Raw genomic sequence first — 14249 nt, forward strand, 5'->3', positions numbered from 1 at the left:
AAAGAGGGAGGGATTTGTCCAAAGTGAGGTGGGTGCTCTTGGTAAACCCAAGACTTGCCTTGTCTCTGAATCCCCAAAACTTAGAGCTTCCTGCCTCGCCTAGCCTTGCACACAGCGGGTGGTGAGCACTGCCCTCAGCCCCGCCCTTGGCGGTGTCAAACACACTCCTGGGTCTGGGCTGCAGCCTCAGGCCCTGAGCTCATCTTCCCATTCCTCCCCCAATTGTCTAATTGAAGGCATCTGCACTTAGCAAATGTCTCAGCCCCACAGTGACACCGGCTCTCTGGGGTGGTTCTCCTGCTGGAAGCTGGGTAGATAGAGGGCAAGACAGAAGTCTTGAGTGAGACTCCCTTCAAGGAGGAGTACGAATCTGACATTTTTCATAACAGCTGATGCTATATCTCATCAATTCTACATATACATATTTTGACATGTAACACTTCTGAAATCAGAATGCAACATATAATCAATGGTATCTTGAAAACTGCCTCATGATTTAGTTTTCTAAAAAGTCTTATTAGTGCATAAAATAATAGTGCATCTTACAAAAAGCTGATCTTATGCTTGAAGAAATATAATAATTATCTCCTTTTTTGGAGGTACTGGCCTTGATGTACATTATGTTATTTAATCCTCTTAAGAACCCTGTGAGGCAAGGTCTGTTATCACTCCCATTTTAACAGGTGACAAGATGGAGGTTCAGAGAGAGGTTGGGTCAACTGCCTTCCAACAGCTGGTAAGTGGTGTGATCATTAAGTTTATGTGGCAGCTTGGCTAGGCTACAGTGCCTGTTATCTGGCTAGGTACTAGTCTAGATGTTGCTGTCAAGGTATTTTTAGATGTGATTAACATTTACAATCAGTTGACTTTAAGAAAAGCCTCCATAATGTGGGTGGGCCTCATCCAATTGGTAAAAGGTCGTAAGAGCAAAGATTGAGGTTTCCTGGAGAATAAATTTTGCCTCAAGACTGCTAACACAGAAATCATGCCTGAGTTTCCAGCCTGTGGGCCTGCCCTACAGATTTTGAACTCTACTGCAACATCAGCTCTTACCTGAATTTCCAGCCTGCTGACATGCCCCACAAATTTTAGACCACAGCCTCTGCAATCACATGAGCCAATTCCTTAAAATAAATCTCTCTCCATATATATCCTACTGGTTTCTTTGGAAAAACCCTGAGACGGTGATGGAGCTGGGGTGTCAAGCCTTACACACCCCTCCGCTGGCCTCTATGTGCCCAGGGAGGCCCAGCTCCCACTCAGAGGGCAGGACTCAGCTCCCGAGGTCTTGCTGCTGCCCCCAATATTCCACCCTCTACCATAGGGAGATGCTCACCAGGGCTGATTTGAGAGAGGGAAGGAGGGGCCGGCCCAAGAGGGGATGCCTAGGACAAGAGGCGAGAGACCAAGAGCAGGTGACGTGTTTATTGTGGGACGCCTCTTTCTGGGGGTCGTGCTGGCTGTGAGGGAACCCTCACAATCCCCAGGTCCCAGAACAGACAGATACAAAAACTTGAATCCAAACTGCTTGCACATAAATAGAACAGAGGTTGGCAAAGGAAAAAAAAAAAACAACAACAAATGAACGTGCAGCCTCCTATGCTAGTGTGACACGGTGGCAGAGTCTTATCCACACCCCGTCTCTTTTCTTACTGTCTCCACGCTGAGATTTTCAGCTGCTCTGGAAATTCACCACCTTCGGATCTGACTCAGCAGCAGACAGCTGCCTTCCTGGCGGCCCCTGCCACAGTCTCCAGGACTGGCAAGGGGCTAAGGAATCCAAGACAGGTATTCCTCAAACAAAACAAAAATTGCTTCCACGGTCCTTTGCACCTCCCAGTTCTGATGGGTGAACAATGTGTCCCCCAACCCCAAACTAAACCAAAGAACATGCTGAGCACGAGCTGCGAGTCAGAATAAAAACATATTGCACATGGTTACAAGAGTCTTCCTGAGGGCCCTCTCGCTGCAGATCCCTAAATACTGGCTTTTGATCCAACCAGTCGCTTGCCTATCAATGGTGGTATCAAATGCCCGTGTACATCCCACTCCCCAAATACAGGTGGGACTAAGCAAATTTTCCACATTGCTATCCTTCGCTATCAGCCACACTCAAAGCCTAGACTGGGTTAAACTCATGCCCTGTAAGTATGTGGTGGAGAGAGGTGGGAATTGTTTAAATCTTTGTCTTCCTTTCAACGAGCTTCTCCCTCCCTGGGTAGTTATTAAAGTTCTAGTGGTGAAAACAGCCTCCAAGACGTGGAATCTTCCGGAACCGAGAGCTGGGAAAATGGTTCTCTCCAACCATATGCTTTCAAAAAGGAAGCTCTGTGGTTACCTGCAGGTCCATCACAAGTTGGGTTCAAACTTGGGTTCCAACTTAACAGCCCTCATGTGGGACAGGCAGTGTGGCAATTAAATTTGTTTTTTTCTCCAAAGGAATTTTCAAGTATCACCAAATCCCTGATACAGTGTGTAAACAAGACATCTTACGAAACAGAAAGCGAGACCACTTCGGGAAGCAGCAGCACATGACATATCTAAAAGGCTGAAAATGGTTTTAGGTTCGAAAACAAAGGCAAGACAGCCACCCACTGTGCCTCACAAGGCAAACATTCAGGCATACACACCAACTCAGGCCCCTCTGCACAGAGCCAGGGAAAGAAAAGCACCCAATATGGGATCCTCCGGGGGTCCTGAGAACACACCAGGCTGCCCCTCCTTTTTCAGTGGTGTAGCTGCCATCAGCAAAGAATAGAGAAGTCTTTAATGCTAAAAACTGGACATGCTTGAGATCAGTGGTCTGTGTCCAGTTCCCACTCTCCTGGCCTCTTATCAAGTCTTTCTCGATTCACTGGGCCCCTGCGTGGGGGGACGGCCACCAAGCCATCCTCTTGTACCCTAGTCACACGTGGCAGACGTTTCTCAGAGGAATGCTCTCGGGTGAGGTATGTTATTGAATGTTTTGCTCTGGGTCAGTTTTATTTAAAAGGAGCACAGACCCTCCACGTTCCAAGGCTCTTCAGGGATGGCCTCCTGCTGCCTCACTTGGCTGAGCTCTCCTCTTCAGTGTCCTCTTCCTCTGCCCACATCTCCAAGGCTTCCTCGTGAGGTCCGGAGGTGGCCTATCTGTCAAAGCAGCCGGTGGGGAACATGTGGCTCCCACTGAAGTAGCTGCTTCCATAGGTGGTGGCGAGGCAGTGCCTGGGCTCAGCTGCAATGGCCATATGCATGCTAAGGGATGCAGGGACGGGCACAGGACACATATCCAGGGGCTGCAGCGGGGGGTACGGGGTGTGGAGGGATGAGCCTGTACTCCCCGAGAGCAGGCTCCCTGAACGGTGGGCCTGCAAGGAGTCCCGATAGGCCAAGCATAGGTCCTGCACGGGGGTCTGGAACTGTGCCAGGGTGGTCGCTGGCTGGCCGAGGGACGGGTAGGCTGGTGGCTGGAACAGCACTTGAGTGGGGGTGGGGGGTGTGCCAGGCACCATTGCCAAGGCCTGGCTCTTGACGGCTACGGCATCCTTGAGGACATTGTCATACACTCTGAAACGAGAAGACCTGGGTGAGAACTGGAGGCCAAAAGCCACCAGATGCCTGTGTGTGTCTCTACCTGTCTTGCTAAGTGGGACTGGAAGAGATGTGTGTGCCCTGTGTCCACCAGGCCTTACCTGGCTGTGCTCACCGTGTGTGGCACCGCTCCAGCTGTTCACCAACTAGATTCAGGCCTTGGCTCTCAGCTTGGATCTGCTTCCTACAGAAAATTTCTTCTGGCCCCTCCAGACTAGGCTGGCTATCCCCACAGCCCCATGCTGCCCTATCTCCACAGTCAATACCCCAGAGAGTAACCTGCTCCAGAGGGTAACTTCTAGTTACCTGGCTTCCAGGAGGATGGTGCCTGCTTGTGCTCACCAATGCCTTCCCATCCCCTGGCACTGGAGTGTTCCTGGGGCCTGAATGAGCCCAAGCTCTGCTTTCCAGGCAATTCTGGGCCAGCTCCATCCCCAACGGGGTCACTCCTTAGCTAGCTGATATCAACCAAATTGACCCCTGGGGCCTAGGATTTTTCATCTGAAAAGGGGGCTGGAACAGAGATTTTTGCCATCTCAAAAAAAGCTTCCCATATAGCTTTTTGGGAAAACAAAACAATTAGAGGCTTATGTAAGGCATGCACCAACACTCAGACCAGGCTTTGGGGACCTTCTCAAAAACACAAATTTTAAAATAAGGCCTACGGAGTAGGACTGACTTTTCAGAGGAATGAGATAAAGACAGCTGCCAGCAAAGCTTCCCACATCGGGGAGGGCTCTCTTCACGGGTCTAAGGGCTTCCGCTTTGCCCACACAGCCCACCAGTCAGTCAGGCCAGCACCCAGGATACGCGGTGCCTGGCAGGTGGAAGGGGAACTGGACAGTGTGAGCCTACTGGGAATGGCTCTGTCCTGTCTGCCTTGCTCCCTGCAGTAACGATGGGGCACATTTACCTCCAGTGTCAGTTTCAGGGTGTTTGGCTCACGATGCCTTTAAGGATCTTCTCTGACACACTGAACATTTCCTCCCCAAGATTCCCAGGGACCCTTGCAGAGGCTGTGGCGCTTAGGGGAGCTTACTGGCTAAGAGGTCAGCTTTGTGACCATGTCTGAGAAAAGTAGCTTATAATGGAAGTCCTTCAATGCGATTATCTATAAGATTACACTGGGACTTAGATCAAATAGCCTAGACATTTAAAGGTGCAAACAGCCCTCTTCTCCCTTGCTGCCTGACTTTAAAGATGTAAACCCGGCCGGGCGCAGTGGCTCACACCTGTAATCCCAGCACTTTGGGAAGCTGAGGTGGGTGGATCATGAGGTCAGGAGTTCAAGACCAGCCTGACCAACATGGTGAAACCCCGTCTCTACTAAAAATACAAAAATCAGCCAAGCGTGGTGGCGCACACCTGTAATCTCAGCTACTTAGGAGGCTGAGGCAAGAGAATCGCTTGAACCCGGGAGGCGGAGGTTGCAGTGAGCCGAGATCGTGCCATTGCACTCCAGCCTGGGTGACAGAGCGAGACTCTGTCTCAAAAAAAAAAAAAAAATGAAATAAAATAAAAAGCAAACCTGAAGCTATTCAAAATAGGAAGAACTGGTTCTCGAAACCCCACTTCTACCAGGAGTCACCATGGCCCACTTTCCCTGAGACCCTGTAGCTGAAGAACCACCACAAGTTCCAGACTCCGGAAACTGCCCGTGGCCTGAGGCAGGCCTCAAGGCAAGAGGAACCTCACCATTTCAGAAACACAGGATTCAGGGGAGAAACTTACACCAGCAGGATTTCAATACACGTGCTGAGGTGCTCCAGGGAATAGCTTGAGATCCTCTGCAGGTCTCTGGTCCAGTAGGGAGAAAGCTGCAGGCAAATCCTGGAGGCCCCAACACAGGCCGCAGCGACCACAGAAGGCTGGAATTTGTAGAATATGTGATCTGAAAGAAAGCCACAGAGGGAGTCAGCATTCAAATCCTCCCCTTGGAATCCCAGGCCCACCCTGAGAATGGATGGACAAATGAATCGCTTTCAAGGCTTTTCACTGCTGCCCTACAAATAGGATGGAAAATTAGAAACTGTGAAGTTCCATTTTTGAATCTTAACCTTGGCTCTTGGTCTAGGATTTATTTTTTGTTGAGACAGGGTCTTGCTCTGTTGCCCAGGCTGGAGTGCAGTGGTGAGATCACAGCTCACTGCAGCCTCAACTTCCCAGGCCCAAGAGATCCTACTACCTCAGCCTCTTGAGTAGCTGGGACTATAGGCATGTACAAACACATCTGGCTAATTTTCGTATTTTTTTGAGAGATAGGATTTCAGCATGTAATTCAGGCTGGTATCGAACTCCTGAGCTCAAGCAATCCTCCTGCCTCAGCCTCCCAAAGTGCTGGGATTACAGGTGTGAGCCACCACACTAAGACCAGTCTGAGATTTCTGATAGCAGCCTAGAACAGTGTTTTCAAAATACTGTCCACGGCTCCCAGGGAGCAGCAAGGAGCTTGCTGATGTTCTACAAACAGAACTGCAAAACATTTGTCCTTTCTTTGGTTATTATAAGAGAATGACACACTATTTCAAAGGCTTCCGTTTTGGGGTATGACTAAAAGCTACTTATTAATTGTAACAATCCCTGGCCCATAGTAGGCACTCAGTGAAAATCTACTGAATGAGTGGTTGTAAGACTTTGATATTTATAACTAAAATTGGCACTTAGGTTGACTGAGGAATCTTAATGTCCAACTAAGATATCTGGCCACAAGGAAAAGCTGGTGCTAAATATGTGCAAAGGCAAACAGTTGAAATTTCTGCAGTTTTCCTGAATGCCACTGGATTTTCAGTTTATTACTCTGTTGTCTTAAATTGTTCATGATTTTTGCTGGGCGCAGTGGCTCACATCTGTAATCCCAGCACTTTGGGAGGCCAAGGCAGGTGGATCACGAGGTCAGGAGTTCGAGACCAGCCTGGCTAACATGGTGAAACCCCCATCTCTACTAAAGATACAAAAAATTAGCCACGCGTGGTGGCGGGCGCCTGTAATCCCAGCTACTTTGGAGGCTGAGGCAGGAGAATCGCTTGAACCCGGGAGGCGGAGGTTGCAGTGAGCTGAGATCGAGCCATTGCACTCCAGCCTGGGCGACAGGGCAAGACTTCATCTCAAAAAAAAAAAAAATTTTTTTTTCATGATTTTCAATTACTTCCACTTTTGCCTTTTAAAGATCAGTTCATAGGGCAGCTAAACAACAACAACAAATTTAAAAAATAAAGTATCAGTCAGGGTGGTAATAGGGTGATACAAACGATCATTCAGTCAGACTCCCAAGGTTCAAATCCTAGCAATGAGCAGGGCATGGTAGCTCTCACCTGTAATCCCAGGAGTTTGAGACGAGCCTGAGCAACATGGCGAGACCCCATCTCTAAAAAAATTTTAAAAATTGGCCGGGCGCAGTGGTTCACACCTGTAATCCCAGCACTTTGGGAGGCCGAGAGGGGCAGATCACGAGGTCAGGAGATCGAGACCATCCTGGCTGACACGGTGAAACCCCAACTCTACTAAAAATACAAAAAATTAGCCAGGCATGGTGGCGGGCGCCTGTAATCCCAGCTACTCGGGAGGCTGAGGCAGGAGAATCGCTTGAACCTGGGAGGCGGAGCTTGCAGTGAGCCAAGATCGTGCCACTGCACTCCAGCCTGGGTGACAGAGCAAGACTCCGTCTCAAAAAATAAAAATAAAAAATAAAATAAAATCCTAGCAATAACCTTGGGTAAGTTACAGCTGGGCATGGTGGCTCACGCCTGTAATCCCAGCTCTCAGGGAGGTAGAGGCGGGAGGATAGCTTGAGCCCAGGAGTTCGAGACCTACCTGGGCAATATAGCGAGACCCCGTTCTCCACAAAAAGGAAAAAAAAATAAGCGCAACCTTGGGTAAGTTACAGCATCATTTTCCTCTTTTGTAAAATATGATTAATGGAGGTGATTTTGGTGTGGGGTTGCTGTGAGGTTCACATGAGATAATGTATGCAAAGCACTGAAGCGAGACACTTGGCATGCAGTAAATGCTCAGTTAATGCTTGGGATCACAATCACTGATTTTTTTTTTTTTTTTTTTTTTTTTTTTTTTTTTTTTTTAGATGGAGTCTTGTTCTTGTTGCCCAAGCTGGAGCTCAATGGCACGATCTCGGCTCACTGCAACCTCTGCCTCCCAGGTTCAAGCAATTCTCCTGCCTCAGCCTCCCAACTAGCTGAGACTATAGGCGCCCACCACCACACCTGGCTAATTTTCCTATTTTAGTAGAGATGGGGTTTCACTATGTTGGCCAGGCTGGTCTTGAACTCCTGACCTCAGGTGATCTGCCCACCTCAGCCTCCCAAAGTGCTGGAATTATAAGCATAAGCCACCACGCCCAGTCCAATCATTGATCTGGATACTCATGCCCATTTTAGTTTGTGGTAGGTTATGGGATGGTTGTATCAACAGTATTTTTTTTTTTTTTAAGACGGAGTCTCGCTGGTCAAAATGGCTGGCAAGAAGGCTGTTGCAGCATCAGGCAAGTGGCTGGATGGTATTCGAAAATGGTATTACAATGCCTCAGGATTCAATAAACTGGGGTTAATGAGAGATAATACAATATATGAGAATGAAGATGTGAAAGAAGCCATAAGAAGGCTTCCTGAGAACCTTTATAATAACAGGATGTTTCACATGAAGAGGGCACTGGACCTGTCCATGAAGCATCAGATCTTGCCTAAAGAGCAGTGGACCAAATATGAAGAGGAAAATTTCTACCTTGAACCGTATCTGAAAGAGGTTATTCGGGAAAGAAAAGGAAGAGAAGAATGGGCAAAGAGGTAATCATGTAGTTGAAGTCTGTGGATGCAGCTGTTACGAAGATGGTTAAACCTGAAACAAACAATCTTAAGAATTATTTGGTCTGCAGCTGTTTTACTTTAAATAAATATCTATTGTAAAAAACAAACAAAAAAAAGACAGAGTCTCGGTCTGTCGCCAGGCTGGAGTGCAGTGGCGCAATCTCCGCTCACTGCAATCTCCGCCACCTGAGTTCAAGCAATTCCCCTGCCTCAGCCTCCCATATAGCTGGGACTACAGGCATGCACCACCACACCCGGTTAATTTTTTGTATTTTAGTAGAGACAGGGTTTCCCCATGTTTGCCAGGATGGTCTCGATCTCCTGACCTCGTGATCTGTCTGCCTTGGCCTCCCATTACAGGCGTGAGCTATCGCGCCCGCCCGTATCAGCAGTATTTTTGACCCAGTTAACATCTAGATTTTAAAACACTGGGAAGACTGAGTTTCAAGTAAGTTTCAAGTAACAGGGTAACTTTTATGGCTAAAACAGATGTAAACATAATTCCCTCTCCCTATACTATCTGTATGATGGCAGCTATTTGAGAATAACCGATCTGCAAATCTGTGCTATTTAATTCATTTGCAATGTTTCAGGTTACTGTAAGAAAAATTACCAGTTGATCTGTAAGTTTCTAGGTTTCCGGCTGCCTGCATATAAGTTGCTATTTCTCTTTTACATGTTACTGGGCAAATCCTTGCCCTTTCTTTGCTTACTGCCTGCAAAGTTAAGAGTGATCTGGGTGCACAGGCCCCAGTGAGAAAGCCTGATCTGGATGGACATGCCTTTTAGAGCCGCCTGACCCTGACCCCTGGGTGGTGGGGAAGGGGTGGGAGGTCCTGCCATCGGGTCCCAGCTGTCACCTTGCAGGGTGACCTCTAGGAAGTAATGGGCATACTCCTTGAGGCACTCTTTGGTCTTGCGGGGGCAGGTGGTGGGCCAGGTGTGGCAGTGGTGGTCCTTCTGGCTGACGGAGGCCAAGAGGTAGTAGTCCAGGAAGTGGGCAGGCGTGGGCAGGCAGAGGTTCCAGCTGAAGGCCTCCAGGAGCAGCAGCTCTGTGCTCAGCAGCTCCTTCTTGGTGAGGGTGAAGTTCTGGCTGCTCAGGATCCTCGTGCTGTTTATTTGCTCCAACTTGGGGACGTGGTCTTCCCGATCCTCGAACTTACCTGTCGGGGAGCAGGGGAAGCAGGGGTTACTGGAAGACATTTACCTGAACCCAGGAAGCTAACGGCCCACCTTACAGTGCCTGGACATTGCTGGCAAAGAAGACAGAAAGCAGACAGGCCAGACTGCGGAGGAATAGGAGCACACATTCCAGATCTGTCAAACCTAGGCTTGAATCCACAAGCCATCACTTCCCACTGGGGGATCATGGCTAGGTGTCTCAACCTCTCTGTGACTCAGTTTCCTTATCTGTAAGATGGAACCTATACTTCATAAGGCTTTTGTTAGAGTCAATGGGAAAATGCAAACCAAATGCTCAGACCAGCCTCTGGAACACAAAGCAGCCGATAGCGGTCAGCAGCAGCAGCCAGGGGCTGGGGAATAAGGTGCCCTCCCTACTCTCCATCTCGCCCTAACCAATCCAACCTCCTGGCTAGAGTCAGCATGGCCACGCAAACCTGGCCCTGTCCCTCCATGTGTAGAAAAGCTCTTCAATGGCTTCCCGCTATCCTGGCTATTGAGTTCAAACTGTGTAAACGGGGTCTTAGTGTGGGTTCCCTCTGGTTTCCAGGTCTTGGAAGGTAAGCCCAGGAAAGATCGGTAGGTGGGGGACGAGAACAGGAAAGGGAAGAAAGCCCAAAAGGACACAAGCGAGTCACCACTGTGGACAACCCGAGCTTAATCCTACCGAGGAATTCTGAGAAACAGCCTAAGACAGGCCTCAGGTTATCCTACCCACGGGTTAAAGAGCAGAGGCATTTACACAGCAACCCCGGCAGTCATCAGTTGTGGATGCTCTCAGGGAACAATGGGAGGTCCTTGTGCCCTGAGGGTCAAGAGTCAGGGGCTGGTGGGGGGGCATGACAGCTTCCACTGCGTGAGGCTCTGCAGACTGTGGGCCTCTCCAGCCTCACTGTTCCTCACTCTGGGAAAACCACCCCACAGGTGGCTGTGGACCCTGTCCTTGGCAGTTCTTGCCTATAAGCCTTCATTGACACAGCCCCCTAGGCCTGGAGCACCCTTCCCCATCCCCTCCTCACTCAGCCAACCCTGACATGTCCTTCACCTGGAGTCCCTGCCTCTCAGAAGTCGCCCTCCACACCAGCCCCCTGTACTGTACGACTCCCACATCAGGTGGTGAGGCCTTCAAGGGCCTGGCCTCGGTCTGTTCACCCGTGACCCCAAGGCCAGCCTCATGGGGTGTGGAGCTGCCACTAAGTAAATGCCAAAAGAGGCAGTGGGGCGGCCCAGCTGACCTCAAAGCACACATCAGTGCTCACGAAGGGAAGGGCAAACAATACATGCACGCACCTGCTCCCAGCTGCAAGTGCCTCTGACCCAGTTCCCATCTCTCATGCTGCTTAGGGGAGATAAGGAAGTAACCACCACAGGCTGCTCCACAGTAGATACAACACATTCCTGAGGACGGCTCAAAAGACGTCACTGCAGAATGAATCAACCACGTCTCAGCAAGCCAGGGTTGCTCCCTTCTCGGCAAGCCTTGCAGCAGCCCACTTGGTGGGTAACGACGACCTGACACAGAGCTCTGTTCTTTGATGCAGAGGAGTCTAGTGATTGGAAATGTACAAGACAGTGAAGGGCAGAGGCACTACCAGCCCCGCACCATGCAGTTTACAGCAAGCACACATTCCATCCCTTTCCGGAGCCCAGTCGCTCAGCCTGCAACGGTGCTGTGTCTGAAGTACACACTTTCTTGTCTTGCACACAAGAACAACTCAGGCAGGCCAACGCGAGGTCAAAGCTGCCCAAAGAGGAAGAGCCTCCTGCATGGCTGGAAATCCCAGGGTTGAGGCTCTGGCCGACTGGCTCTATTGGCTTTGGCAGCTCCCCCCATACTCCCCGCAACACTCCCTCTTCAAGCACAGGATCCAGCCACGTGGGACTCCAACCCCTCCCCGGGCTGGGAATGCTCTTCCCCTCACCCCCCTTATCGGTGTCCTCCAGAGCTCAGTTTAGAGACCTCCAGATATTAAACGGACTTCCTACACTTAGATTACTTGCTTAACATCAAGTATTAATATTAATGGCTGACATCTGACTCTAAGCCTTGTAAGAATAGGAACTGAGTCCAACCCATTCGCTGCTGTGCCACCAGTTCCCAGCACATGCCTGGCACATAGTAGGTACCCAATAAATATTTGTTAAATGAAAGAATAGTCCTCTCAGGAAACAGATATTTTAGGCCATTTGAATTTTTCATTCCCCAGTTTTTTCTCCAATGATCATGTATTCTTTGTGCAGTTTTTAAAAGGAAGAATTTTATTTATTTATTTTTTCCAAAGTTGCCCCGGCTCCCCTGAATCTTGTGCTGAGCCAGCCTTGGTTGCATGCACTCAGCAGAAACGAGCTCTCTTTCCCTCCCCAGAGCAGGAGGTGGCGAGGTGAAGGTGCACTGTACTGGGGTGGCACTAAGACCCTTGCACAGCACTGCTGGCAGCCAGCAATCTCTTAGAACTGGCAGATGTGCTCAATCAGATTAGTTTCCTCCTCCCCTCCTCGCTTTTCAAACCTTTCAGAGCTCTGCTACCAGGCCCAAGAGGATTACCCTCCAATGGAAGGCACCAGGGATTACTGCGGAATCTGATTTCACCTGCTCCCTCCGCTTCCTGGGAACGCACACGGCAGGCCACAGCCAGGCAGTGCTGGGTCTGAATCCTCAGGAGTTTGCCCTGGACCTACGAGCACTAAACCCTACAGGCTGTTTATTTGCTTATGATGTAGGACCATGTCCCACGTGAAGATAAAATGGTGTGCAGAATGGAAAGTGCTTCACAAGCCCCCAGCACACAGAATGGGCTGTGCTTCGAGCTGGTCATGCACTTGCTCGTGGCAGGAACCTTCTAGGTAGGTTCTTTACAGTCCTCAGAGGCTCAGAGAAAAAGCTGATGGGAGAACTCAGCTTCTACACCCAGAAGCAGACTTCAGAGTTAACCTGGGCTTGGCCTGGCCAGCAGTTAAAAAGCAGCCAGAAAAGATTTTATGAGTTTCCTGATGCTGCACGTGCCTGGCAGACATTTCCTCCCTTCCTCCTGGGACTGTGAGTGGGGCTGGCCCCTTGTCCCCAGCGCTGCCACCACCAAGCACCGTTACTCAGCTGCTTCCTCCTTATCGACAAACTGCACAGGCAACAGATGCCTAGAAGACTTTAGGCGAGTCCCCTGGGAGAGGCTGGGAACAGAATTCTGAGTCTCTCCAAGCCAGACAATAGCCACGGATTCTCCGACTTCTTTGATGCACTTTTGATTTAGAAAATTTTCAAATCAGAGAAAAGATGAAAGACAACAGTGAACATATAGGACCCTTCACCAGATTCTGCCCTGGCTGACCCTGATCCATGTGTGCTCTGTCTAGGTGTATTCTGTCTGTAAATACTGGTTTTGTTGGACCATTTCTAGCCAAGTTGCAGACATGACATGCCACCCCGAACACTTCAGCATCCGTTCCTGAGGTCATTTTCCTACAAATTGTAATGTTATTAGCATTTCTAAGACATGAACATTAATGCAATCACATTTTCTAATATTCAGTCCACATCTGACTTTCTCCAGGGGTCCTAAAAATGCCTTTTATAACCTTTGTTTTGTGTTTTTGGATCCAGAATCCAAACTAGGTTCACACACGGAGTCTATTACCGCTGAAGTCCCCTTGTTTCGTTTGCTTTTCATGACACTGACTCTGGGAGAATCTAGGCCAGTTGTCTTGTAAAATGCTCCACATTCTGGATCTGCCTGATTGTTTCCTCACAATTAGATGCAGGTCAAACAGTACAGGCAAGCAAATGACAGAAGCTGTTCTGTCCTTCTCACCCACTGGACCATAGCAGGAGTCCTAGGCAACGTCACTTTGTCCTGGCCTATGTTAGATCACTTGATTAAGGTGGTGACACGAGACTGCTCCAGTTCAAGGTACCAGCTTCCCTGGGAAATTAATAAGTAATCTGGGAGGGCACACTTTGTGAATATCCTGTTTCTCAACAACCTTTAGCTCAATGGCTTTGCATCCATGGATGATCCTTTTCTGAATAAATTATTATACTGGGGGTTGAAAAGGAAGTTTTAAAAATCATATCATTCCAACTACATTTTTCTTTTTTGATGTTCACATTGTCCTAAATTGGAACAGCAGGAGCCCTATCAACCTCTTCTTTTTTTTTTTTTTTTTTTTTTTTTTGAGATAGGGTCTCACTCCTGTCGCACAAGCTGGAGTGCAAGTAGCTCAATCTCGGCTCACCATATCTTCAACTTCCTGGGTTCAGGTGACCCTCCCACCTCAGCCTCCTGAGTACCTAGGTATATAGGCACACGCCACCACACCTGGCTAATTTTTGTAATTTTAGTAGAGCCCAGGCTGGTCGAAATCCTGGGCTCAAGTGATTTGCCCGCCCCGGCCTCCCAAAGTGTTGGGATTACAGGCATTAGCCACTGTGCCTAGTCACTATCAACATATTTCTAAGATTAAAAAGCATTCTAAACCTAGTGAAGCACTTCTCTGGCTCTCGGAGGCCAGGCAGACGCACGTGTACCCCTAGTGTTGGTGGTGACGGTGGTGCCTGTAAGTGATACCTCTTATGCGCCCTCCTTTCTGCATGTGGCTGGCTGATCCCTAACACCACTTCCTGAGGCTGGCACACAGAGCTCCTGGGCAATTCGTGGCAGTGAGGATCACCATGCATCCATCCAT

General features: G+C 49.1%; 2 protein-coding genes across 3 annotated transcripts in view; one reads left to right on the forward strand and one right to left on the reverse strand.

Annotated features, from left to right (window-relative positions):
• Positions 1–1403: 1403 nt before the first annotated feature.
• The window catches only part of CCNJL (cyclin J like), a 62252-nt gene continuing 49406 nt past the window's right edge, over positions 1404–14249 (reverse strand). Inside the window, exons 4-6 of one of the 2 annotated variants that reach the window (XM_003819004.6) lie at positions 9248–9550; positions 5302–5461; positions 1404–3546 (exon numbers count right to left, since the gene is read on the reverse strand). In XM_003819004.6, coding sequence (XP_003819052.2) covers positions 3126–3546; positions 5302–5461; positions 9248–9550 — 884 coding nt within the window. In that variant the 3' untranslated portion in view covers positions 1404–3125. The remainder of the gene's footprint in view (positions 3547–5301; positions 5462–9247; positions 9551–14249) is intronic. The other variant, XM_034960906.3, reaches the window with a different exon arrangement.
• LOC100992200 (cytochrome b-c1 complex subunit 7-like) lies at positions 6621–8537 on the forward strand. The gene has a single exon (XM_034960908.3). It carries the CDS (start codon positions 8035–8037, stop codon positions 8368–8370), a length of 336 nt encoding a protein of 111 aa, XP_034816799.1. The 5' UTR covers positions 6621–8034; the 3' UTR covers positions 8371–8537.

Source organism: Pan paniscus, chromosome 4, assembly GCF_029289425.2.
Source record: "Pan paniscus chromosome 4, NHGRI_mPanPan1-v2.0_pri, whole genome shotgun sequence".
Classification (NCBI taxonomy): Eukaryota; Metazoa; Chordata; class Mammalia; order Primates; family Hominidae; genus Pan; species Pan paniscus.

Excerpts from the sequence above, each read along its gene's own strand:
- LOC100992200 (XM_034960908.3), top strand. The coding sequence starts at position 8,035 with ATGGCTGGCAAGAAGGCTGTTGCAGCATCAGGCAAGTGGCTGGATGGT.